Source organism: Tauraco erythrolophus, chromosome 12, assembly GCF_009769465.1.
Source record: "Tauraco erythrolophus isolate bTauEry1 chromosome 12, bTauEry1.pri, whole genome shotgun sequence".
In the NCBI taxonomy this organism is placed as follows: domain Eukaryota; kingdom Metazoa; phylum Chordata; class Aves; order Musophagiformes; family Musophagidae; genus Tauraco; species Tauraco erythrolophus.
The window spans coordinates 15,566,632-15,593,323 of record NC_141476.1 but is presented as its reverse complement, the minus strand read 5'-3'; the positions used below and the strand labels follow the sequence as shown (position 1 = coordinate 15,593,323).

Here is a 26,692-nt window from a genome sequence, read left to right as displayed (position 1 = left end):
CACCATAAAATCTAATGGACACTGGTGTGTTCTGCTGACCTTAGGTCTGTCTACACTAGGAATTTGTTTTGCTCCCTGTTTTGTTCCAGGACAATAGAGGGGTGTCTGAGAGCAACCAACTTGTTCTCTGCAAGGACACACTCAGCCTTATGCTAGAAAATTCCTGTTTTGTTTTCCTCAGTCAGAGCTAATAGATAGTAGTAACACGTCAGGAGTAAAGGAGCCGAGAGCAGACGAGGCACAAATGCAGGAGGGACTGAGCTGGGGCAGACTGGCCAGGCGTGAACAGCCTGACTGTGCACAACTCCCCGCAGACTGACCCAGGGCCGAGGGCTCCTCTCCCTGCTCTGATCCATCAAGACAGTGATGCAGTTATGGTGAAGTGGAGCCCAGTCAGCAGCTGTGGGAGTCTGGATAGAATGAAAAAGTTCTGTGCCATAGAAGTATCTTGAGGTTTATTTTTTTTCCACCTGATCCAGTTTACCATTGAATATTCCTGGATTCAACTGATGTGTATGTGTACAGCTGCAGGTAGTGGGTATTGCCCAGTGTTCCGCTTCATATAAGTTGACAATTTTTAATTCTTTCATGTACTTGGTATCAGAGCTGAAAATAACAGTGCAGCAGGTTCTAGTATACTGATATATTTTGTATCTGTATTTTTAAAAACGGTCCAAACCCGAGACTTTACTTTCTCCTTTTTTTGGAGTGGAAAATATGAAGACTTAAGAGCATGATATGGACAATTTACACTGGAAATTTGAGAAAATATATAAACATACTTCACTTCCACTATGTGAAAGAGAATCTGGTGGCTATTTTTGTAAAGCAGCCATCATGCCTGTGCAGGAACTTGTTTCCAACAAAAAAATTTCAGTGGCAGGCTTATTGAGCACGCATGGTTGCCAAATTGTCATGATAAAATGTAGTCACTTCTTTGGATCTGGATCAATACTTCATATAGTAAATATAGATGAGTGTCTGTATATAGATGACTGAATTTTCAAGCTAGACTTTTATGAATCTGTATTTTCAGTGGTTTTTCAAGGAGAAGGCTGGTTTGGTTCACTTTCAGACCTTTGATCCTTAAACAAAATTGTCAGTGAGAGTATTGCAGTCACTGCAGTACGGTGTCAGTTCCTGAAAGAGAATACGTTCTTCACTAGCGATTTGTAATTGTTGGATGAGCTCTTAAAATACTGACAAAACTGATTATTTTTTGATTAAATAGAACACAAATCCAAAATACATAATGCAGTAAGGGATTCTCACAGTGCTTTATTTTTAGATTAATAGAAATTGATTATAGTGATCACGTCAAGGCACTGTTTAGTGCACCTTCAGTCTTAGCAGAAATATTGGATTGTCCTCTGGTTATAGGATATTATGGGATAACTGTATTTTGAAACCCCTTCCCTTTTCTGTAAGGTACGGTAAGAACGAGCTTCAAATCAGGTAGATAAAATAGAAATATACTTATCAAATAAAACTAATATCAAATATTCCTGTTATCCCCCTGTCAAATGCTATAAAGTACTGTTTTGCTGCAGCACCTCTGCAGGTTTTGGGGCTTCGTGTTAGACCACTCACAGTGTTTATTTAGTTGTAGTAACATTTTGCTCTCTGTATTGTATTGCATTTGTATTGTATACAAGTCTGATACTTTCTGCTGCTTGAATTACAGATTCTTATATTTCATACTACTCTTATAATGTTTTGCACCATTTATTTTATGCTCTCTATAGATGCTTTTAAATTTAAGATCTCAGTCTGGCAGTTCCTACTCCTGTGGGTACTATTTGCACAAGCAGGAGCTTTGCTGATGTCAGTTTGATCAAGAAAGTGAAGGAGGGTTTGCAGGAATGTTTCATATACTGTATGCAAATTTCTTCGAGTTTAAAATAATTTAGAACGCTTGCATCTAATGGATTAAGTAATTCCCTCCTGCTTGATTAAAAACAAACAAAGAAAAAAACCCAACAAAAACAAGCAACCAAAAACACTAAAAAAAAATTCATCCACTCCTACCTGAGAATTTTTTTTAGGCTAATTAAATATTTTCTTTCTTGTTCCTTCCCCTCTCCTCCCACGTTAGCATTATGAAACAGGTTAGTAAAGTCATGGTTTCTTTCAAGTTTTTTTAATAACATTACCTTTACACCTCATTTTCACAAAGGTTTTTACCCGTGGTTAATAAAAAAGTTTGATCTGTTAACATTGTGGTTTGTTTTGGTAGAATATGTGAATCTTTTGTCCCCATTTGGTTTATTTATTGTCATTTCCAAGAAACCGAGTACAGCTAGAATTTTGTTCTGAGTGGGAGCTTGTAGGAGAAGCAAATAGTTTGTGTAGAACTCTGTATTATTTTTGGACTAGAGAAATCTGACATAAAAGAAAATTGCTCGTGCAGTAAGGTTTTGTTGTTTCTCTATCGGGACGGATGGCACGCTCTGCTTTAGAAGAAAAGAAATAATGATTTATGCGAGTACATAATGGTCTGCGGGTAATGAGTGCATGCCTTGTGCAAATGAAATTCAGGCAACCATAATGTATAGAATAAATAGTGACAACTGTGAATTACAGACCCTTGATTCCACTGAGGAGTTCTGCTGATGACATAAACTTTAAATGCAAAGCTCGGATGGTTTGTGATGCTCCATCACTAGAGTCCAAAAAGAGAAATAATACCAGTTCAAGCTCGATAATTCCAAATTCATGTGACTTTCTTTTGTTGCTCAACACATGAACCTCACCTCCTTTCCCATTTTAAATAGTGTCCCTCTACATGTCCCTATTTTCTGACAGCATGAGTGCTCTCACACACTTTCTTTTTCTTGCAAACTTATGCATAGGAACAGTAATAGCTTTCATTTTCAAACTTTGTTGCCTTTTTTAAAATGTCCAAAGCTTGATTGCTTATCAGTCAGCTTAAATTCTTTGAAATTTGGTTTGGTAAAAGCTTTTAGCTTGGTGTGTGCATGGTTTTGTAGAATCTAAATAGAGAATAAGTGTTTTGTGATTCTAACTGCAATTATTTGAGGCTCTATTTCTTGTGGAGTTGTGCAGTTTTCAACTAAGTAATGGTTGGAAAATATTTTTATGTAATACATTTCTCCTAAGAGTTCTTTGTTCATGGAGAAAATAAAAACAGAGCATTTATATTGAAAACTGTTGTTTTTATTTTTAAGTGATATAAAGTCCTTGTGATGCTTCGTGATAGATATTTACCATATGCTCAAGCAGTGGATAACTATTTTTATAAACTGAGGAATAGATTACGTGCATAAACACTTCATGGTAGATAAGCACACAAATAATTTTTTATGTTTGTTTGAATGTATCACAGTACTTCAGAATGACAGGTATTTTGTGCTCTTGCTACCCAAAACAGTGTTGCTGCGTAGTCTGTATATCTTCCTTGCATTTAAACTATGCAAAGTAAGTTGTTTTATTCCATCATATTCAAACTTTATTTTAGCAATAGATGTAAATAAGCCTTTACCTTTTATGCAGATACACTATATATAATGTTAATAATATTGCTGGAATACTACTGTTATTGACAGTTTCTGTTACTGTGGTTCCTAGGATTTTTGATGGTGTTTGGAATTACACCACGCAAACTGAGACTGTTGCCAAGTCTTCAGAACAGAAACTAATTCAGCCCTGAAACACATTGTTCTTGGGGCTGGACTACTGGGAGCTTTTCACAGTCTTTGCTTTTTTTTTTCCTGCCTAATTTGCAAGACTAAGTCTAAGAGCAAGGAGAAGCTGACTATGGAAATATTGTTATCCTTGTTTAATACCTTGAGAAGAGAATCACTGAGGAATTAAGTGACTAATTCAAGGTTATGCAAAACTCTGTGGCAGAGCTGGGACCTGAGCCCAATTCTTTTGAGTCCAAGGTTAATATCTCAACCACCAGACCATTCTTCCTCTAAGAATATAGCTTTCATTATAACCTCAGATTTCACTTATGCTAATTTTACTGCACAACCAAAATCCCTTTGACTTAAATTTTCCGTAATTGTTCTCAGATAATAAGGGAGTTAAAAACTGCTTCTGCAAAGTCTGACTATTATTAAGTTGTATTTATTGGTGAAAGAAATGTCTTTAATTTTAAATTGTAAGACTTTCTATGCTGTCCATGAGATTTCCTTTCGTCTGTCCTCTAATATTACAGATAACTTTATTATTTACAGTAGCTATTGCCTGAAACTAGACAGATCATGTTTATCTCAGCAATATTTGAACTACAAAGCATAGTTTTGGTATATTTATTTTCTTTCAATATATTTTTATACATAAAATGAAAGCTGAATTTTGAAGAAATTATTAATAATGTGACAGTGCAGTGCTCTAAAATTTAAAGCCTCTGTAGAGGGACAGTTGACATCAGACTTGATTTATATTGTAGCTTTCATTTTAAAGAATTAGGTCTCATATACAAGACACACAGAAAAAGAAGCATGAGTATATGCTGCATGTCTAGAAGATGTTTTGTTGAAGAACAAAATGATGATTTCTTCAATGGCAACTTGTGAAACTAAACCTGGAATAATATGGGATTTTTTGGCAATTCAGCCCTGGTAAAGGGTGACAAGCCAGGATCAGTAACTGGAAGAAGAACAAGAAATGATTAGGTGTCTAAAAGTACTTGCTACAAATTATTGGGAAAGGAATAGAAATATTACATAAGTCTTAAATACTGTATACCTAATGTGAATGTGCTGTTTTAGGAAAAACGCTAGTCTTTTATTTACCAAAATATTGCCAAGGGAACTCAATTTTCAGATAAAGCTTCAACAATCTGATTTGTTAAGATATCCTTCTGGGGTAGAAATGAATTTAATGGTACTTATGGATATTTGTTCATTCTTATTGTTTGCCCTGTGACATATGCTAATACCTGGCCCTCTTAAACTATTTCAGAAGATCTTAAGTGCAAACATTTTCAGAAGATCTTTGTAAATATTTTATTGACTGAGTAATATTTTAAATGTTTATACATCCTTTCTATACAAGGATATTGAAGAATGATAGCAATTTCAGCATCGAACTATTCCAGTCAAGTTTAAGTTGTTTTACGAATGAGGAAATGAAGATACAGAAAAGGTAAAATAATTATGTCAGACTGCTGCAGTGCTGGGAAGACAGCTGCAGTGCTTAGATCTGTGTTGTCTTCCCAATTGTCACTTAGCTAGCAAGCACTTTGTTTTGATGCTTAGTGTACTGTGCGAAAAGAGGAACTATTTATCTTGTTTTGTCCATATATGACCCTTAAACCCACCTCCAGCTTCTTAAACCAGAAGAGAAAGGAACTAACTACCTTTTTATTGACAATATATGTAAGTTCAGCTCTGAGACATGGAGTTGTAGATCTTTTCTAAATGTATTGATCCTGTCATATGCTGTAAGTAGTTAACGGATATTATTTAGAAATTGGATTATGGAAGAATTCCAAGGAAAGTCAAAGATGACCAGCTGATTGTGACCTTGACTCATTTGTTGTTATAAAATCTGTAAAATGTTTCTGCTTGTTAGTGAAATTATCATCTGGGAACAAAGACTTTTTCTGGGCAGGATTATAGCCACTGCATGCTAATTAACAGAACAAAGAGATGAGGATTATGGAAGCAATAACAGTAAAATATCCAGGAACAGTTGCATCGGGACATTATCTTCCTGTCAGCTGTGCTGTTGTGTGCTTTGGCACTTCTCGTCATCCCGGAGTAACCAGAGACTTTTATGAGGGCCTCATGGAAACATGCCTCATTCTGTCCCTATGGTTTTTCTTTTCTAGAGAGTTAATCTTGCACACAGGGTCAGCAAAACCAGATGAGGAGAAGAAAATAATCTAGTGCTGGTATTTTTGGTGAGATGTTAATGGTTCACCAAAAGCAATAGAGGATGGGTGACTTCTTTAACCACTAATTGTGAAATAAACAGCTTAAAGTGAAGTGAGTCACTCTTCAGAAATACGTAGTGGTGACTTGGGTACCCTCAGTCTGTTTTGGCAGGAGATGATAATGCGTAGTGGAGGATATTTTCCCAGCTACCAGGGTGTTCAGAGTTCTAAATCTGGTAACTAATTGTTACTTTTTACTGGAAAGCATGAGTATATGATAAAAGCTGAGTTTGCTAGAAGCACGTTTTCACTTCTACTACTGAGTACCAGAGATCAGAAGGAGCATGTTTAGATATCTTGCATCTTCTTCAATTTCTGCTCCCCTGTTTTCTGTAGCAATGTCATCCTGTTGGGGCTCCTAGTAGCTTTTTGTGTAGTGTATATTATTTCACACTCTGTGGCACCTAAGCTCTGACTTTTAGATAGTTAGGCAGGTGGGTTCATGTGATTTTCGATGCGCTGTTTTGAACTGAGCTTCTATCAACCACACATCTCTTCAAATGAAGAGGCTTTGGTGATGGCTTTAGAAGTAAAGATATAAATGGTTTGGAGTGTGATTGGAATATTTGCATGTTTATTCCTTGACTTTTTTTTTTTTTCAAATGCAGTATTGACAGAAAGCTGTAAAACTGTCAGGAATCAAATTAATGTTCGTTAATGTAAGCTGTTATTGCAAAATTATCTAATTTACTGCAATAAAGTTTCCCTCTCTCTTATAAATGTATATTTTAATTTATTTGACTTAAAAGGAGCTAATGATGAAGTGATTGGCAGTATTCTTGTGGTTTGACTTTTAATCTCCAATTGGAACAGGAAAACTTTGAAGAATGAGCTAAAAGCAAATTGCTGATTATGAACGGTGTGTGGTTCTTTGTTTTAGAAGCTGGAAAACATTTCCATTTCAGCTAAGGCATTTGTCAACGTAGTCCTGATTAGGGTGTTCTAGAGACATCTAGAGATGTAAGATGGCACCATCAGTACCTTTTAAAGAATCAGTAATGCTCAGAAATCCTTACAGGTTCTGTAGATATGAATTAGTGAAGTGTTGCATGCAGGCTTTGACTTCCTGCAAAATGACTTTGTCTGTTTTCAAAAGCCCTTTAGATGAGTTTTGGCATAGATGGTACATAATCTGATCACAATGCTGCTGTGTTGTTTGTACAGGGCTGCATGGGGAGAAGCAGCATGGTGCTTGTGTATTCCCAGCACCACAGCGACTAAACACAACTGTAATAGCATTTTACCCTGTTTGTGGTTGATAGCTATCAATGACATTGGGTCTTGAATGGCATCAGTGTCTCCTTTTGTGCATCTCTCAGTAGTACTTGTACACCTGTAATAATAATCTGGAAGACTTGTTAAACCAGAAGCTGGTGTGATGGGCAAGTCTTGCAAACTAGCCTAATCAAACTGCTTTGTTTGTCCTTCCACCATAGTTGAGAGAGAGAAGAAAAGTCTCCTGCAGTTAGTGACTAGGAACCTTGGAGGATGGTCCCTCTCAGTCCCTTAGCTCCAGAAAGTGCTTAGGAAGAGGACTCCCTTGTGGTCAAACCTCTCCCCGAGAGGTTACTATGTTGGCTCAGATGCTGCTGAAATAGCAGAATGACTCGGATCTGGGGGCAGGTCTTCTACCTAGCTCAGAGCACTTCACTAGAGGCCACTTCAAGTTTTTTCTCCCAAGTGTTTAGAATATCTTGTGGGTGCAGTTGCTTGTATGTAAAGTTTTGGACCTTATTCCTGAAATAAAAATCTAGGAGGTATCATGATCTTGAAAGCAGAGTTGTGTTGCTAAAACGAAATGGTTAAAAGGGAACTTTATTTTGAATGAACTAAAGGCAGCCTTCTTTGATGCCTTTTTTAAAGCCACTGAAGAACAATCCTTATTTTGTGACTGAAACAAAACTGTGTTGATTTGCTTGATAATGCCTCCGAACAACGGTTGAGTACAAAGTTGTTTTTATTATGCCATAAGATTTTTTAATTACCAGAACCCTTCCTGTTATACTGTAATAGGAATACAGGCTTTTTTCAGAGTTAGAATTTCTATGAGACATTGAAAGTTAATGTAAAATATAGGAATAGCTTTATTGTAAAAGGTTATGTTGTGATAGTACAAGGTAGAATTCTAGTGCAAGAAAAAATGCAGGTAGTAGTGCAACCTATGATTAAAATGGTGCTTGTGAATTGTTTTCAGTTTGTATTCTAAAAAAAAATGTAGGTGGTGTTCTTGTGAAGTCTTAGAGATATCTCGTATCATTCGCCAGTGGCTATTATGCATTCAGGCACCTCAGGAACAAAGAAATGACAGAGAAATGGATGGCCTGGGCTTAACTAAGTAGGTGATGGTACAGATGAGGCCTGATAAGCTTAACACTTCATCTCTGTGCTGCCACTGCGGTGTGCAAGGAGATTAGAACTGTCTGACTGTGAGGAGGGCAAGCTCCACAAATTCACTCATACATGGCAGCTCTGTAATGAGGTGATACTTCATTCCTTAAACTACTGAGCTAGAACTGCACACACAGATGTATGCCTCTGGCAGTGCTGGGCGTGCAGCGCGGGCTCTGCCCTGCCTCCAAATGCAAACAGAATGTCCCCTTGCCACACTTGTATTTTATTGATGTACGCTGCTCTCTGTACTTTCGTAATAATAAGGGACAAATTGTATTTTTGTGAAAGGATGAAACCTGCAAGTAAATTTAGGGTGTTTGCATTGCAGGGTAGAGTTTGACAAGAATCTAAATAATTATTATAGTTTTTCGGTAGGTTAACATCACAAAAGCTGATGTTGGAAATAGTGTTCTGCCCTTGGTTATGTGCATTATATTCTTTCACAGCAAAACCTTTTTAGAAAGCTCACAAGGTGAAGATGCAACCCGACATTATGAATCTTACGCAGTTGCTGGTACCCAACCGAAGGTCAAGCTGGGTCTCAGAAGCTAGCTGTTTTGAGCTCGATGACATGAGTTAGCAAAACTGCATAAGGATGTGTTGAGAGTCAGCAGTGACCACTGGGACCCTAATTCACACACAGATAGCTTTAAGTGCTGACTTGTTCTGCCTGCTTCAACAGGACCAGTTGTGATTTCAATTTAAGTATATGTTAATTACTCTGCGGTCTTACAGGCTTGAATGCAGTTCACCAAGAAGGTCATTGCTTTGTGGTGAGCAGAGAGGAACTTATCAATAGATTGACTGGCAGTAACCTGGATTCAGGCGGCTTGCTTTGATGTTCTGAGGTTTAGTGAAATTGTGTATTTTTATTAAGCAGTGGGATGGCAGTTTGCTGAACATTATAATGAAGAATGTATTTCAAAAATTGAAATTTTAGTGTCTATGTTTTTGTGAAAATGCACTGCTAATTGTAGCAATTTAAAGTTTACTTTGTGCAAAATAGAATTTCAATATTCGCTGTGTTTGAATTCTTTTAAATTCTGTTCTTCAGAAAGCAATGACACTCTTTTTAAAGCCAGAGAACCAGGAGCTTTATCCTGTTTCCTCTTCTAGAGGCTTGCTGGTCTGGGGCCAGTCCCTCCAAGTAACAGGGCCACTGAATCTTTTTTATTTCCGAAGAAGGGGGTGCCTCCATTAGATGCTGATCACTTAAACCTGAACATTTTTTTATTGCAAAATAGGCATTATTTAATTAACTAGTGGAGCTGAATCAAATAAACTAAACCTCAACATAAGCAAACATATTTTTTCAGTGCTAAGACTTTCCATTATAGTATAATGAATCACATAAGGCTTAAAATATTTCTATACATATATTTCCCAGTAGAGTGTTTGTGTTGCAGAAATGTGATTTTAGACATTGACTGTTTATACTAATGAACATCCTGGCTAGAACAAGATCTTTTATTTAAGAAGCAAACTTTCAACTTGAAAATATCAGCCAGTATATGCATATGCTCCTAAAACACAAGCTGTTTTCTGTAGATGTGTGCAAATGAAGTAATATTGGGTTTAAGTGCTATAAGCATATCAACAGAAAAGATACAGTAAGGAGATAACAGTATGTGTTCTTTTTCTAATTAACAACTTTTATGTGATTAAAGTGTTCTTCTACTAGCTTCCTCTCATGTGTGAAGGGAGCAAAAGTAAATTAATTACCATTAGCCTGGAGGAGAGCACACTGTATTCTTTACGACTTCATAGTATTGATTTGGCTGTTATTCATGGCTTCTGTTCTCTGCTATGCAGATTGATGTGACGTTAATTCGTAGATACATTATCATTATAGTAGTTTATTGACCAAGCAAAACAAAGCTGTTGCTGGATCCTTTCTAGTGCAAAAGGTCCGTACTTCTTCTGACTCATGTATTAGTTTATGCTTTCTGTTATAGACTCTCAAGTTAGGTGGTTTATTCTATATGCTGTGGTGATGACCTATCATGGTGCTGTTGGTAATGTGCCTTATTTTTTGGCGAGATGAACTCTGTTGGTCATGTAATGAATTCCTAAATTATGAAAACTTTCTAGTCCTTTGAGAATCAGACAAAAGCTGAATAAGCATCTCTGGGTTTGTGTACGTATGATAGAACTAACTGCATGTGGAAAGCTCTGTAAATAATGGAAAAAGAATGTGCCCTATCCTTTAACTTGAGATAGGTTTGGTTCAGATTTAAATCGGTTAAATTTTGGCAAAAGTTTTTTAATTCTGCAAAAACAGCACTAAACTGATGATTTGTTGAAATGCTTCAAATCTGATAAAATACTGACAAATATTTTGTGTAAGTACACTAAAAAAAATCTACCCTACCTTGGTAATCAACTTATTTTCTTGTTTTTTTTTTTTTTTTTTTTTTTGTTTGTTTGTTTGTTTGTTTTTGTTTTTGTTGGTTTTTTTTTGTGGGGGGAAGACAAAACTATAATACTGGCATGAGACTATACAAATTTCTAAGCAGAGGGTCTGAATCTGATGAGATTTTGATGTACATTTTGATTAAGACGCAATCATTAGGGAGAGCTGTGTACACTTCAATAAAATGTCTTATGTTTTCAGTTTCAGGGAAAAATAAGGACTGAGGCTGACATTCTTCACCCTCCTCTCTGCAAAATCTTTAATTGCTCAGTGTGTTTATTTACTCTTTGCAGTGATGTTTTGGAATACCTGCTTATGGTATAGCATGGGTGTGGTATGATAAAAAGGCTATTATTCTGTAGAATATTAATCCAATTTTCATTAAAAAAAAAACCAACAACAAAGCAAGAGCTAGAAACAGAGAACTGGCTGTGGTTTTGATGTGTTCATTGTTTTATGCACAGGGCTTTTTCTTAACTAGGTTTCAAGCTTCATTTTTAAAAATACAAGAGAGAAAAACTCTGTTGAGGGGAAAAAACATTGGAAGCTAGCAACATACCAGTATTTCAGATGCCAGTGTAAGAATATATGCATTATAGATAAATGGTCCCAAGAGAAAAAGATTTGGGCAAGTTCTGTTGTACAGAGCATTACTTTATATCATATTGCAATATTTCAGAGGCAGTTATTAAATATTGGATTAAACATGGTTTGGCAATCAAACTTTAACCCTTTGTTTCTTTTTCTTGTGTGTCACTAGTTTATTTTATGATGCTTTGAAAGAAATCCTGGTGAATATACTACTCTGCCTAAATGTACAGAAAGGCTACTTGTTCTAGACTGTTTCTTGGGAAGTTCTATAAGTGACTGAGAATCAGTTGTTTTTTTTTTTTATGGTGAGTCTGCTGAATTCTTCTCAAGACATCTGCACACAGACCACTTGCAGGTGGTCCGATTTTCAGATACTGAGAACATACTGATGTTGCTGGCTTCGATGTGACTGAGGGGAGCTTAGACTTTTGAAAATAATATCATTTTTCATGTTAAGGGATGAAATTAAGAATTGGAAGCCTAAATTTAGGCGCCTGAGTTCAGATATTCAGATGTTATTCTTTTTTTGTTATTACAAGTCCACTTTGATACATAGTGTTCTGACACCTCTCTAAAACTCTGAATCAATAGAAGTACTTTTATCAGGTGGATACAGGAAAGTGCAATGATGAGATATAGCAGCCAGGATCAATGCCATGTCCTTCATAGTGACAAACAATGAAATAAAGCCCATTTAAGAGTTAATGTTGAAGGTGTCCTGCACAATGTGAAGGGTAAAAGTTTAGAAGTATTATCCAAGCAGATGAATGTTAGTCATAGAGAACATTGCAAATTGTGAGCAGAGCTTGTGTCCCAAGCAGATGAGATTACATGTTTTTTTTTCTGAGGAACAATAACCATTAGCAATTCTTAAATGAGCAGTGCTATTAAATCTTGTCACAAGACATGGGTTTTTGTAAGCAAAGGTTTGTCTTCAGAATGCACTTCAGTCTTTGTGTCTATACTTTGTCTCTAACTTTCTTTGTTACTCATTTTGTTTTATTGCTCATTTAGGGATAACCATGGAAGGTGGAGAGACAGTTGTCTAGTTTTTTTTTTTTTAGATGGAAAATAAGCTTTGTCTAATGAAAGTGTGTATAGAAATACTGAAACTCAGAACAACAGCTGGGTTTAAGGCAGGCATAGGTCCACAGAAATGGAACAATAAGGGAGGGAGAGACACACACTAACAGCGATAAAAGGAAGTGTAATGAGGAAAAAAAACTACAAAGAAAGGCTGATGGGAAGAATTTGTGGATATGTCCTGTGATCTTACAGCACAAAGCAAGCTGTCTGTTCTAGTTGTCCTTGTTTCCAGTTACCATAAAGGCTTTCAGAGAAGACAAATGCAGTTTGTACAAAAGAAAATGTTGTAGTAGCTCATCCTAGCTGAGAAACTGGTGAAAATATAAGTTGTCAAGTTCCCTACTTCTGAATCTTCAGTGACTTAGAATAACTATCCTGGATGAAAGGACTGCATTCTCTCACGTTTCTTCAGACTTTTGTGAGAAGCAGATTAGATGTACATGTCTCTAATATACTTGCTTTCACCTGAAAATATAGTGATGGCTTTGCCTTGGATGAACATGCCCTCTGGGTCATACTGTGATTCTGCAGATTTATACTTATGGGTTTTCTGTTCATTGTTTAAAGCAGTTTATGTGAAATACTGTAGTGAGTTTTCAAGACTATCAAGTACGTGTTTATGGAAAAAGCAGTCTCCAGGGCGGTTCCAGAATGTTCTTTTTTGGTTTAAATGAGGGCTTTATGTTCTCTTTTAAAATGGAAGCAAAGGTATGTATAATTGTGTAGGTAACTTCTGTAAAATATATTTCTAAAGCAGTTTTTAATAGTCTTGGTTAACTGGCTCTTAAAAAAGCCATACTGGCCTGTGAAGATGTGTCAGATATCTAAAAGAATTTACAAGACAGTAATTTGCTTTTTCAACCATTTTCAGTGTGATTGAGTTTATAGTTGGGAAAGATGGTGAGCCTGGCACTCTTTTGCAGAAGAGTCCCAAGTACCCTCGGCCTCTGCCACTGGACATTGGAGGCAGCAGCAAGGCAAACCTCCTCAAATGTCTTTTGTCACTCTAGTGAGCCCTGACCCTAAGCAACTCTGTTAAAGGGCAAAATGAGAGTGTATTCCTGACCTCTGTTCAACTGATTAGACTTTGATCTTGTAACCACATTGTTGTTTGTATCACTTGGTTTTGGTGATGGTTGTTTAGGTGGAGACTTAGTAACTACTTCAAGTAAAAATTGAAATTCTGAATTAGTCTTAGAGAGCAAGCATTTGATACTCCTGGAAGGTGTTTTCTTATCTCTCTATTTATTAGAGATTATTGTAATTTATGCACCACTGATATGACTGCTGCTTTTAAATTTTGTGATGAGAAATACTCCATTTTCTAGAGTAGCTTGTATCTTTCCACACTAACTCAGCTGCTTTAATCAGGTGTGTTCTCAAGACTCTTTCTGGTTTTGCTGTTTAGATGGCATACCTGTACATATCTAGTTGTACAAAGGTTTGAGGAAATATCTTATGTGGAGGTATTTCACAGACACAGCAGAGACGTATCGGTAAATTGGGAATTGGGTTGGTATGCTTGTTTAGTTTTGATTACCATTCAGCTTAATGCTTTAATTGATTCAGTTTTGTAGCACTTGTGTGTAGAGATGAGGTAACAATAGGTCAGAAGTCAATATCTTGGTAAAGATTAAATATGCTGGGGATATGGCGCCCTTGCAATGACTGCGAGGTGCTTACATTTTGTATAAATCGTTCTGCAGGGAAGGCAGTAACTGTTCTTGTGAAGTCTGATGATGATAGATTTCCCAGTATAGCTGATCTTTGGCTATACTCTACCAGGTACAGCTTTGAGTAGTTAATCATAGTAAAACAGTATGCAACAAACATTCCAATATTTTGCATTTCAAAGTGTATTTTGTGAAGTAACTAGACAGGAGTTTGAGGCAGCAAGAGTTCCTCAGACACCAGTGTATGGCAAGAGTCAAATGTGACAGGCTAACGTAGAGCTCATTGGAGTCATTTGATGAAGTGAATAAAAGTTTCTCTGTCAAAGAAAATGAGTGTGCCGTCACACTGGTCATTGCTGATGGATTTCATCAACACAAAGAGGTTCAGTAAAGGTTAATAGGAGTGTGTAATGTGGTGTAACACAAACTCCCAATTATCAAGGAGTTCTCTAATGTCAAGGTGAGGAGAAATATGCCACTGTGACTCATCTTTCCATGCAGATGAAGCTGAACTTCAAGTTATTTGTGGTCTATTGGGCAGGGCACTGGAAGAGTAACCAAGAGACCTTGTTTTCTTTGTATTTCTGAACTGTTGTGTGACATTGGGCATGTCACTGAATTTATCTGTATCTAAATATCCTCGGGTACAGAATGGAGATGATAATAGATATGCCTTTTATAAAGTCTTTGGAGCTCTGTGGATGAAAAATTCTGTACCATCTCTGAACTAAAATAAATAACAACTAAAAAATAATTTTGTTTATAAATGTTCACCAGCCTCAAAAACAAAATAAAAACTCTTAGTATTGCTTATTTTAAGGTCTTTAAAGTTGCTCCATTGAATGCCTTTTAGAGTAAGGAGTACCAGATAATAACAACATAACAGCAGCACTCTAGTTTGAAAAAACCACACCACCATGGGGTCAATCTGATAATGGGAAAATACAAAATCTTTTACTAAGAGATTAACAGATGAGACTATCAGAGGAGTGCACCATCTGTATTTGATATCTCTGTGGTGGTAGTGCCATCTGAGTACCCTTCTGCTCGGTGGAAAAGCTCAGATTCCCACTCACGCGTGCATGTAATTCTGGAGGCTGCTTTTTGTTTGGCTTCAAATTCAGCTTTATCCCAACAGTGCATATTTAATTAGTGACCCCTTCCCTCTAATGAAGCATTTAGAGGCTGTGCTGTATATTTCTAAATCTTTTATTGGGAATTGCCCTACCATCTCTCATGTGCAGAAAGGACGTGCGGTAGAGCACTGCAAGAGCTCAAGCCACGTAAGATTTGACTTGCACAGTTTGTCCCGTCAATTTGAAGACAGATATTGTGTTAAAATAACGTTGTCTTATAAAATGCTGTGATTTTCCACATCAAGAGCAATTTATATTCTTAGTTTTGATTCAAAAGCTCAGAGCCATGTTTTGATAATAGCGGAAAGCCTTGCACTGTGCATAGTTCCTTTAATTTCAGTAGAACTGTTAATGGTGTAAGGCAGCACCTGATGTGACTACATTGTCGGTTTGCTCCACATAAATTGAAGAGTTGTGATTGTTATAATGAAAAAAAAAACAAACCAAAACTCACAAAGTGCAAAAGGAGTAGGTGTTTTAAAAGAATCCTGAATAAATGCTTTTTGGTTTAGTTTTGGTTTAGTTTGTGCAGTACTGTTACTAACATATAAATAAAAAAAGACTATACAATGAGAAGAGCATAAAAATGAATGTGAGCTTTACTTTGTTAGATTACAATGAGGAATAGATTAGTAAAAGAAAAAAATATTTTTCTTGATGCATAAAAATGTGGTATGTTGTCAGTCTTCTGATCGCCACGCTCTAGAAAAACTTGACCTAAAAATCCAAGGTTACTTTGGACAGGAAAGTCAACATTAGAGAAGAAATCCATGAGTTTAGGATTTAAGAATTAACTGAGACAGAACTCTGTTTAAAAGTGATGTAGCTTTTGACTCTGTAACTAAAGAAACCACATTAAGAGCAGCAAATAATATTAGCTGTGAGCTGTTTGCAGCCTTGCAGATTCATTCAGTGATTACATTTGATTGTCAGGACATCTCAAATATACAATTAAAATAGTTTCAAAAAGCCAATTAACTCATGTGGCACTTCAAACCAGCACTTCTGTGCCAAAGGGAGTCGCTGTTGGGACTCACAAGACGGTGCCTGAAGCAAGTTTAAGCAGTTTAGCAGTGCATCGCACAGCCTTGCGACTGGGCAGGAGATATTAATTGAAATAAAAAGTTGGTGATTTAATCAGAAGTGTATCTTTCTGTAATCTCACTTTGGATTTGCAATGTTGAGACTTGAACATCTGCAAGTGGTTTTGGTTTGGGGTGTTTAGATGTGTGTTTGATTTTTTTTTTTCTTTTTTTTTTTTTCAAAGGACATGGAGTAAAATACTCATTTCTTTCCATGGAAATGATTAGATTGAATGGATTTTGATATTTCGGTTGTGTGCTGGTTCTGCACTTTCATTATAAAACAAAATATATACATGCATATATATATATTTGACATGTATATGACAAAGCCACTCTCAAATAGCAATATTTATAAAGCTATGCAAGCTATAGCTATGAATACACCTCAGGGGCATATATCAGCTCTTAATATGCAACACAAACTGACAGATAACTTTTAAAGGATTATTACAATATTCCTGTTGAGTAAATAATTTTCTTTAATCAGGATGGTAGTGGTATTTACTGACTCTGAAAATCCTGGGGAGTTGGATAATTTTAATCATAAATGGTTGCATTGTTCTGTGCATGTACAAAGCACCCACAGACTTGTCAAAAGACTGAGGCTAAGGACTCTTTACACACTTGAAATATTTTTATATATGGCATAAAGGCAATTATCTTGATGAATTGATAAAAGTAAATACAAATAACACAAAGATCATGTTTCTCTTTGGAGAAAAAACAAGGAGTAAAAATTCAAACTGTAGCTGACATGGCACCTTTATGAAGTTGTCTTGCTTCAAGCGGGTATTTCTTTTCCTGCCTTGGTCACTCAAGCTTACAGGGTTTTTGGTGTGATGGTTTTATTTGTTTGGTTGGTTTTGGGGTTTTTTTGAGTGGTTTTTTTTTGTGTGGTTTTTTTTTTTCTTTGTTGATTTGGTTTTTGTTTGTGTGTATGTTGATGTTTCGGTGCCAAATACTTGGATTGTGTTAAATGCTTCACATCGGAGTTTTGTATAGATTGCTTTCTGATATATTTTTTTCTAGATGATCATTTGCCATTCAAGAAAAAAGCCCCACACCTAATCCATGAACAGTGTTAAAAGTTCTGACAGTGAAGTACTGTCTCTCTTTCCCTGGCACTTATGTGAAATGATCTGGCAAAACAGATACTGAAGAAATAATGTATTTTTAGTATGCTTTCTCAAATGATAAATGTTCTTGTCTCTCTGGAGAATTTAGTTCCAAATGCTGATTTTTGCAAGCAGAAAGAATCAGCATTTCAGGTATTTTTGTTTTATACTTGCAGCAAACTAGAATTTGTCTGCTTGATCTTCTAGACAGTTAGAAATCCCCTTGTCTAAAGTAAATGTCCAACTGTGACTCTAACTTTTCAGATACTTTTGCTATGCAAGTCAGTTATTTATAGCAAAGTTAAGGCTGTTTTCTCTCCTTTTAATAACAGTACAAATGTATTACTGGCTATGTTACAAATGTTGATGAGAATTTTTCAGTATCTCTTACTGGAATAAAAATTGGTAGAATATTGAAAAAAAAAAAGATGGTTTCATTTGAAAAAAAAAAAAAAAAGACAGAAAACTGTAATCAACTCTATATTTTTTTGCAGTGGAGGGAAATAGCTATTTAAGGCATTTCTTGGAAGAGCCATTCCAGAGTAGCAGTGCAAGGTAGTTTGCAAGTCTGGACTATAAAGGACAGCCTGGCCCAGAAGCCACATCTGTGACAGTATTTTGCTTAATTGCAACCCTGGCAGCACACTGCTGTTTTCTCAAGATTACATTACTAGAAAATGAATAATTTTCATTTTAAAACTGTTTCTTTGTTGTTTTATCTAATTTATTTATATTAAAAACCAAATTCAATACATAAAATCTAGTGGTAGGGAAATGATGAGAGCCCGGAGGTCAGACAGCCTCTGCAGTGAAAGGAAGAGAATCCATTATTAATGATGTCCTTTGTTACAGTTTTATTGTGGTGGTTTTGTTTGTGGTGTGTTTGGTGGGGTTTGTTTGTTTGCTTGTTTTTTGTTGGGTTTTTTTTCCTTTTTTTTTTTTTTTTTACTATTTGCTGTGATTCACATTTCTTGCATTGAAAGTTACTATAACATCAACTGCTTTCTAGATGGAATCTAAATTCCCAGCCTCATGCACATTGAGCACTAAGAGGAAGTGCATAGTCACGCACAGACTAAGCTGACACCTCTTCCCTCCAGACACAATCACTAGAGCGCAAGGATACTAAAAACAGCTGATGTTTTTTCCAACCACATAATTTCTCCTGTTTTGGAACCTTTCACTGTTGGCTGAAAAAATAATAGAAGTATTTTTATGGCAATGAAATGCTGAATGTAAAATACATATTATGTAAACCTCTTATTATGTAACCCTCTTGATTGCCAAGGTCTTGCAGATAAGTAAATACTCCTAGTTTGTTGCAAATGTTCTTCAAGGTTTCCAACAGTTGACCAGACATGCACCATGCAAGATGTGTGGTCTTTTCAAATAGAATTTAAATAATATAACCTGTTTCTTCCAACTTTTAATGTAGGAACTTTGGCATTTAAATTAGGAAATTGTATTTCATGTATTATGAACATGCATAAATTAGCAGTTAATAAATCATTCCCACCTATTTTGAGTGCAAGCTATTATTAATTTTCAAAAGCACCAGTTAGTCAAAATTGAGAAAGGTGACTTTTTAGTATGTTCTTACAATAGACTAATAGACTGTATGGTTTGATTCTCTGTGCCTGGAAAACTTGTTGTCTTCAATTGTACCATTCAATTTTCAGACAAATGCAGTGAATAATCTCCTGTTTTCCTTCACTTAATGGCAAAGCTTAAATCAATAAATCTGATGACCTGAAAACAGTCTCTTGAAGTGATGAATTTTAGAATACTTTCTAAGAACTCAAAGGTCAACTCTGAAGGAAACCTTTTCTATCAGACCTCGATATGTTGAACATGATCTGTGCAGCTTGAAAGTCATTCAAGTTTGTACTTGATCTATTGACATAATAAATGCAGGAGTTGTTCATGACACTGCGTTTTGTTTTAAATTCTCCAAAGCTTCAAATCCTGTGGGATGTGAACAGACTTTGACATCATTAATTAACTGGGAATGTTTTCAATTTACTTTTAATTTACTAGATTTTATTACAGCATTTGTTACAATAACATTTACCTCTGTGTTGTCTGTTGCGTTCTTGTATTTTCTCCAGTAAATAAAAACGCAATATTTTTCTATTTTAGACAAATCACTGTGCTATCATAAATTTCTTGTTTTCAGAGTGGAGACTCGTGAGTTTAGTAATGACATAAATAGGCTTGCAGAGTTGAAATCTGAATGCTGCTTATGGCATTTAAATGCCGACCACGAAGGGGAAAAACCAAATCTCCCCTCCTGCCTCCAAGGAGCAAAATGCAGGTGGTCTGCTTGAGGTTTTTTAGATTGCTGGAACTAATATTAAAATCTGAGCTAGAATAGAGCCTCTTGACTGGAAATAGTGTGGAAAAAATGGAATTATTACTGAAATAGGAAAATTACAGAGCATAAAAAATTTAGTGTCGTACGTATTTACTGGCAACTTTGTATATTTTAACCTTATGAAATGATCTGAAAATGATGTTTTATCAAATATTATTTACCTATCAAAACACTCACACAAGTTTTTAGAGAAGTATGAAGATTAAAGCAAGTCCAAAGTGTGACTTTGCCTTGAAAATCAGTTTTGTCAGAAGAAATGGATAAAATACCTGCAGGCATTCACTTACAATAGAGTCCTTCCTTCCATCTCCAGCCTGTACATGACTGGTCCTGACTTATTCACTGTTTTGATCATTTTAGTGTTCATCCAGGTGCTTTGAGCCACTGTTTTTGATGCTGTTATTCTTTCTTCTCTCTCTTGAGTCATATAAGATTGAGATGACTGTAATTCTATAAGCAAGCTTTATTGATAAATCTTTTAATAATATCAGCTCATTTTATTGACTCGAGTATTGTGCCGTGGATTGCACTGATAGTCTGCCTCAGAGGTTTGGAAGATATGTTTTGCACTTAGTGCTAAAACTGGCAGAAGCCAGTTATACTTTCCATCTTCCTCGCAGTATCATGGAGGCTTGACTCTCTGAGTAGGTTAAGAGTTTGGTAATGGGCAACCATTGGTTTATCACAACTCATATGTGTTTTAAATAGAGATAAGGAAACAATAACTAGACTGAAAGCCATTACTTCTTGGATCACAGGATGTAGTGGAATGACATGGGAGAGAGGAATGTTCTCAGGACTAAATGTTTTGAAGACTCCAAAGAATATTACGCTTTTTTTTGTATGTTATATTCTTACAAGCTCCATTATAAACACTGATAAAGAAAAAAATGTTGGCGTGCAGAAAATAGAGGATAAAAATTGTTTTCAATATATTTTTAGTGCTTAGTCTGAGAGGTATTCACACTGTGAAAAGAGACCCTAAGCTCATCTGTATTGTATAAAAGGATATTTTTAGGCTTGCATTTGGGTAAAGACTCAAGTTTATGTGGCTTATGTAGGGTTTTCTTTGTGTGGAAAGTTAAGAATGGCTAGATAAGCTTGTAGTGTAAGTATTCGTAATGTAAGTGTTGTATAAAGCTCATGAAATAGATGTCTACAAGTTTAGCTGAGGAGGAGGAGGATTCTAGGTTGCTAAGGTGCAGTAGATTGCCAAGCATATCACTAGTTTTAAATGATTTTTTTGGATGGGATATGATTTTTTTTTTTTGTTACTACTCTTTTTGGCTGTTATTCAGTTGTGGGAAGGGGCAATTTAAACATTGTGAAGGAGAATTACAGTTTTCTTACAGTGCATGAGATAAATTTTTCTCCTATATCTTCATAATGGAGCTCTAGTTCTTACCCAGTCATTCTATCCCTGTGACAGCATCTTGGCACAAAGCAGTCTTCTGTCACACAAATAAGCATCAAATAAATGAAGAATGTCAGCAGAAGTGTGATATCAAACTAATAATTAGTTGTCAAAATTTCAGCTGGTTCACTGTGAATAACTTTGCTGTAATTATTTTTTCTTTATTTTTCTTTTTCTTCCAGAAATACAAAGAATATGAGAAGGATGTTGCAATAGAAGAAATTGATGGCCTTCAGCTTGTGAAAAAGTTAGCAAAGAATATGGAAGAAATGTTTCATAAAAAGTCTGAAGCTGTACGGGTAAGCAGCAGATCAATCTCCTAATTCATTCTATGATGTAAAAAATGGAAATGCTAAAAGCATTCAGAAGTATTTTAGGATCAGCGTTCAAGAGAATAGATATAAGCTGTTTATATCATCAACTGATAAATGCAAGAGTGTAACTAGATTTGGGCCACCAGTTTCCCGTATGAGTTTGTAAGTTAACATATGCGTTCCGTAAAACATAACTGTCTATAGTTGTGTATTAAAACATTAGATTTCAGGATATCAAACCAAAGCAACTCAATTTCACTGCTCACAATTATAAAAATAGCCTTGCAGGGAATTTTCTGAGTTTAATAACCGTCCTTTAGTTCAAATCTAGAAGAAGATGCCTCAAATTGGATTAAATCCAAAATTCTTCTAATTGCGATTAGAAGATTACTACATCACTCTAAAGGCAACTTATTAATGATCATAAAGTAGCTATGTTGAGCTTTCTGTACATCTGTAGGCTTTGGTGGGTGTGTTTTGTGTGGGTTTTTTTTATTATTTTTAATGTCCATTCTGATCCTTCTTTTGTAGTAGCTTTGGCATCCTTTTAGATTTACCATTTAAAAAAAAGTTCTGACTTCTGTGTTTTACTCCATCAAATAGGAGCTCATTATAACATCCATGTCTTAAAGAATAAGAGATCTTCCTCGTGTAGTTTTAATTTTGCAGTATTCTTTGCTACAAACTTAAGCGACTACCTGTAGCAGTAGTTCCTGTTACATCACTTATACCAACAAACTAACAGGACATTCTAGTGATGCTGTTTACCACCAGCTATTCTAGTTTGGTCAGATTTACCTGTTCAAGCAAGTTGACGTCTTTGTGGCTCAACTGTGGAGCTGAAGGCATCACCCAAGGCTGAGGATTCCATTTGTTTAACTGTAGACACAATTTTGCCTTCAGCCTTTTATTTTTTGTTATGGTGCAAAAGGGAGGAAGGAATTTGGCTATGTATTAGAGGTTGAATTTTTTGGGCTGGCAGTGAAGTAAAACATATTTCAGTTTGTAAACTGAGCACACTTGGCAGGGAAGCTGAGGAAGACAATAAACATGGAACCCCACAATGCTATTTTTACAGTCTGTTTTTCAGAGAAAAACTGCACTTTAAGATGTGTGCAACAGCTCCTAAAAGCCTGCAGAATATTGACTCTGGGGCGGTTGTTTTCCTTGTTCCTTAGCAGAGAAAACTGCTGCCCTGAGATCATAACAATGTGAAAAAAACCATTCTTGGAGCAGCACTTGTTTAGTGCGAGAAGTGACCAGCAAACCGCACGTAAGGAAAGCGGAGCTTTGTTCCGTCGGTTGGAGTGCGCTTGGGGAAGAATAGTGCGTCTCTCCATCAGAGCTTCCTACTGAATGTCTTCTTTTGTGCGTGTTTAGAACTGGTTTGGCCTCTTCATACAGATGGTGGTTTTTGTCTAAGGAGGGTAAAAAAAATGAGACCAATAAAGGCCACCATGCTCTGAGTAAAAATAAGCCAAATTCTGTGAAGCTAAACTGTGTGTATGATTGTGTGAAAGGGCTTTAGCGCAGAAAAAACTGACTGAAATCCAGAGCCGCCTTTGGAAGGTTTCCAGCTTTGGAAAGGAAGCTAGAAGCTTGGTTTGGACAGGGTCATTTCATTTGAAAAATTATCTGTTTAGTATACCTTCCTATGAAGCTGGGGTTTTTTTTGTTTGTTTTCCTCCATAATTACATAATGTGGTCTATCTTGCTTCCTAGGGATGTAGTGAGTGACCTTTTGCATTCTGGTAGTAAGTAGTACTTAGTATTTCATGTCTTGATAAGTACAAAATCCCTTGGTACAGTGCAGGTTTTGCATGAGTTCCATCTTCGATGCATCATAGCTAATTTTCTCCTCATACCTGCAGAGGTGAGACAGGAGTTACAAAGCTCATTCGGACCTAAGACCGCTGCTCCACTCTAAGACAAAATAATGCTGCATCATTTTGCCACTAAAATCATATGAATTTGACATAAGCTTTTGACGGAAACTTGTAGTAAGAGCACTGAAACCTAGAATTCAGAGTAATGTTTTAGATACGTCGGCAGTAATATTGCGGTAAGTACTGAATGAGTACCACCTTACAAAATATCTCTCAGCCAGAGAAATAATGGGGTGACCATTGCGAGGGTTCAAATCTAGGTGCTCAGAAAACGTGTTCCAATGTTATCCCAAACTGTTACCCAACACTGCTCATTGAATTAGCTTCAAGTAGGTATCAGAATCCGTGGTTTAATTCAAAATACTTTTTAGATAAAACATTTTAATCAGTGTACTTTTTCAGATTGTAGCAGATGTAGCAATCTGAGACAACTGTTCAGAAAGCTGCATTTCTATAAAATGTTTAATTTGTAGAAAAGGCCAAGAAGAAAGACCTGGAAATACAGAAATAAGATGGCTTGGAAAGACCTTCAGATTTTTTGTTTTGCTTTATGCTTTCAAACACATTAACTTATTCGAAGCTACTAATCACATTTGAACTCTCTTCTCCCTCCTCTCCCTTTATATTCTGGTTGAATTTTTATCTTTCTGTCTCATCACTTTTCACAGTGATTAATTGGTTCAGCGTGATTTTTTTATCATATTCATCCCCTGTTTGAACTACCCTTCAGTATGCAATTATCCTATCACAGAATGTCCTATTTTTGTGCTGTCAGATACATAAAATAAATGGAAAACTGAAAGTGCTAAACCAATTATATAACCTTTTGTCATCTACTTACTGATGAAAATCCTTGCAAGCAACTTTTTTTTTTTCCCCTCCTCCCCCAGTTTTCACTATTTACCTTAGATTTATGTCAGTTCAGGATATTCCTGTTAACCATTTCTTTCCTAATACTGCCCTACTTGATGGAATTTCAGAGAAGCAACTTCAGATTTTATTCTGAAATATTTGTGACATGATTTAAGTTAAAACCATTGAAGAGTGGTTTTGATTCAGTGTCTCTGATACTTTGTTTCTAGCTGTGACAAATGCAGATGTATCCCTTTATCTGTAAGACTATGACATTTGAGTTGGGAAAAATCTTACTGTCCATAAGCTAAGTGGAAATGTTTCCTGCGTTCTTCAGCAATGGGTTTAATTTTACAACCAAACCCAAATAATCCCATTGAGAATCTTGCAAAATCCACTGTCACTTGTGATATTGCTTCAGTTACTTTTTCTGGACTTTTAGTGATTTCACTCATAGAAAATGTGCTTGATCAGTCTTAATTTAAAGTTAGCTGTGATTTTTTTTTTAAAAAATTTTTAAGATTACTTTATGATACTTTAGTGACTCCACTCTTTTGAAACTGAAGAGACTAGAGCACGATGACATAATGCACAGTAACAAATTACTACTGCAACAAATTTGATAGTGAAAACGAGGTGGAATTTAAACTATTCATTTGGTGCTTTTACTTTTCCTAATTAATAGTGTAGTGGGGAAAAAAAATCAAAGGAAGATAGAGGGAAGTGAAAAAGAAAGGAAAATAAAAGATAAGTAAAATTAGGGAATATTCAAAAAACTGTTATTAAAACTTTAGCTATACAGTTAAATTTCTGTCTTTGTTAGTGTTTCTTTGCAAGTAGAGAGAATCCTGTAAAAAAGATCATTGCTTTACTTTAAGATGGCAAATCAAGTGTTAAGGATTATTTTTCTTTAAGGCAACTACCTTTGCTGCAGTGGAAAATGCAAATAAAAGAGATTTCTTTTTATTAACTTTTCCTACTGTAGGTACCTAGTGTTCATTGTGAAGCTGATTCTCATTATAACTGTACTGTGAAAAGCAATTGCTGTTGTACAGTAATTCAATTTCAGCACATTCATGCATCAGTAAGCCAGTGGGGTTTATCTAGAGAAACCTGGGACTTTAAAGCTTTTTATCATGAAATTCCACATGCAGACAAACATTCTTCCAAGGAGTAGAATATCAGCATTTAACAAACATTTACGATGAAGAGAAATGGATTTTTTTCCACCAATGACTTTTATACCAGTCTTCAAACTGCTTTCAGATACTATTAGGATGATATTGTTTATGCACAGTTTAAAAAGTGTAATGTATATGTTTGAAATGTTGGTGCTTATTCATATACATGTCTGTGTTTGCGCATTTCAGTATGTGGATGTATATACCTGTGGGTGCGTATCTTTACACACACCCGTGTTGAGGTTTATATATTAATATCAACAGATGCAATTTACTGTTGATTTTTTGCATATACATGTACATCTATATGTAAACAAAGTATTAAACTACATGTCCTGCATCCACATATTTCCAAGCAAATACTGGTAAATTTACGTCTTGATCAATAAATTAATTTTTATTTAAAAAAATTAAAGTGATATGTTGGTAAGTGCAAACTGAACTTGTTTGGATGAACACAGAGATCATGATAAGTAATTCAAAACTGAGAGTGAAAGGTCCTAAACAGAGGAAATTTCTTTCTCCATAGGAGTATTTTACAGTGCTTTGACTAGACTTATTTATGAAAGCTTAGTAAAGAATACGTACTCAATATTGTAGCCAGTGAATGTAGCATTTATTTACAAACAAGAACTTTACTGTTTTCTTGGATGTATTTGACATTTAACTAATTTTTTGGTGTGTAATTTAATGGTAAGTTCTTCCCCATTTGATCAGACATATTGGTACAGAAGGTTGTGTTTGCTTTCTGATTAGTTGAGGGTGGAGTTTAGAACTGGAAGTAGATGCTTTAGGAGACCGATTTCTTACCCACTGTTAAATACCTTTCCATTCCAGGAGTTATTTCAGTCATTCACTTTGATTGCTGCTTCCAGTTGATGTCACTGAACTCATACAAAAACGTAATCACAGCAAACAAGCTAATTAAAACTCAAGTTTTAGAAAGGTGTCATCATTTCACATGTTCTTATTGACAAGGAAGTTTAGAAAGAAAAGCCCCAAAAAGTTTTTATATAGAGTGATTACTTTTTGTCATGTTCTTTTGTTGAGGTTATTGACTGCTTTTTTTTCCTCCTCATTTACATTTGAACCTGTTGTTGTTTTTGCCAGTGGCTAAATCCCTACAAGGGTCATCAGAATCAGGGAATCGTTGCAAGGAAGAGAAACTGTATCCTCACTGAGGAAAGGCAGAGAAAACTCAGGCATAAGAAAAGACTGGAGAACATAGTGCAGTGAAAGGGCACTAGGGGTGATACAGAAGGGACCTGAATAA

General features: G+C 35.8%; 1 protein-coding gene across 3 annotated transcripts in view; it reads left to right on the top strand.

Moving 5' to 3' along the window:
• The window catches only part of CACNA2D3 (calcium voltage-gated channel auxiliary subunit alpha2delta 3), a 445,975-nt gene that overhangs the window by 71,787 nt on the left and 347,496 nt on the right, over window positions 1–26,692 (top strand). For all 3 annotated transcript variants that reach the window (XM_086618882.1, XM_086618881.1, XM_086618879.1), the window contains exon 3: window positions 21,369–21,485. In XM_086618882.1, coding sequence (XP_086475008.1) covers window positions 21,369–21,485 — 117 coding nt within the window. The remainder of the gene's footprint in view (window positions 1–21,368; window positions 21,486–26,692) is intronic.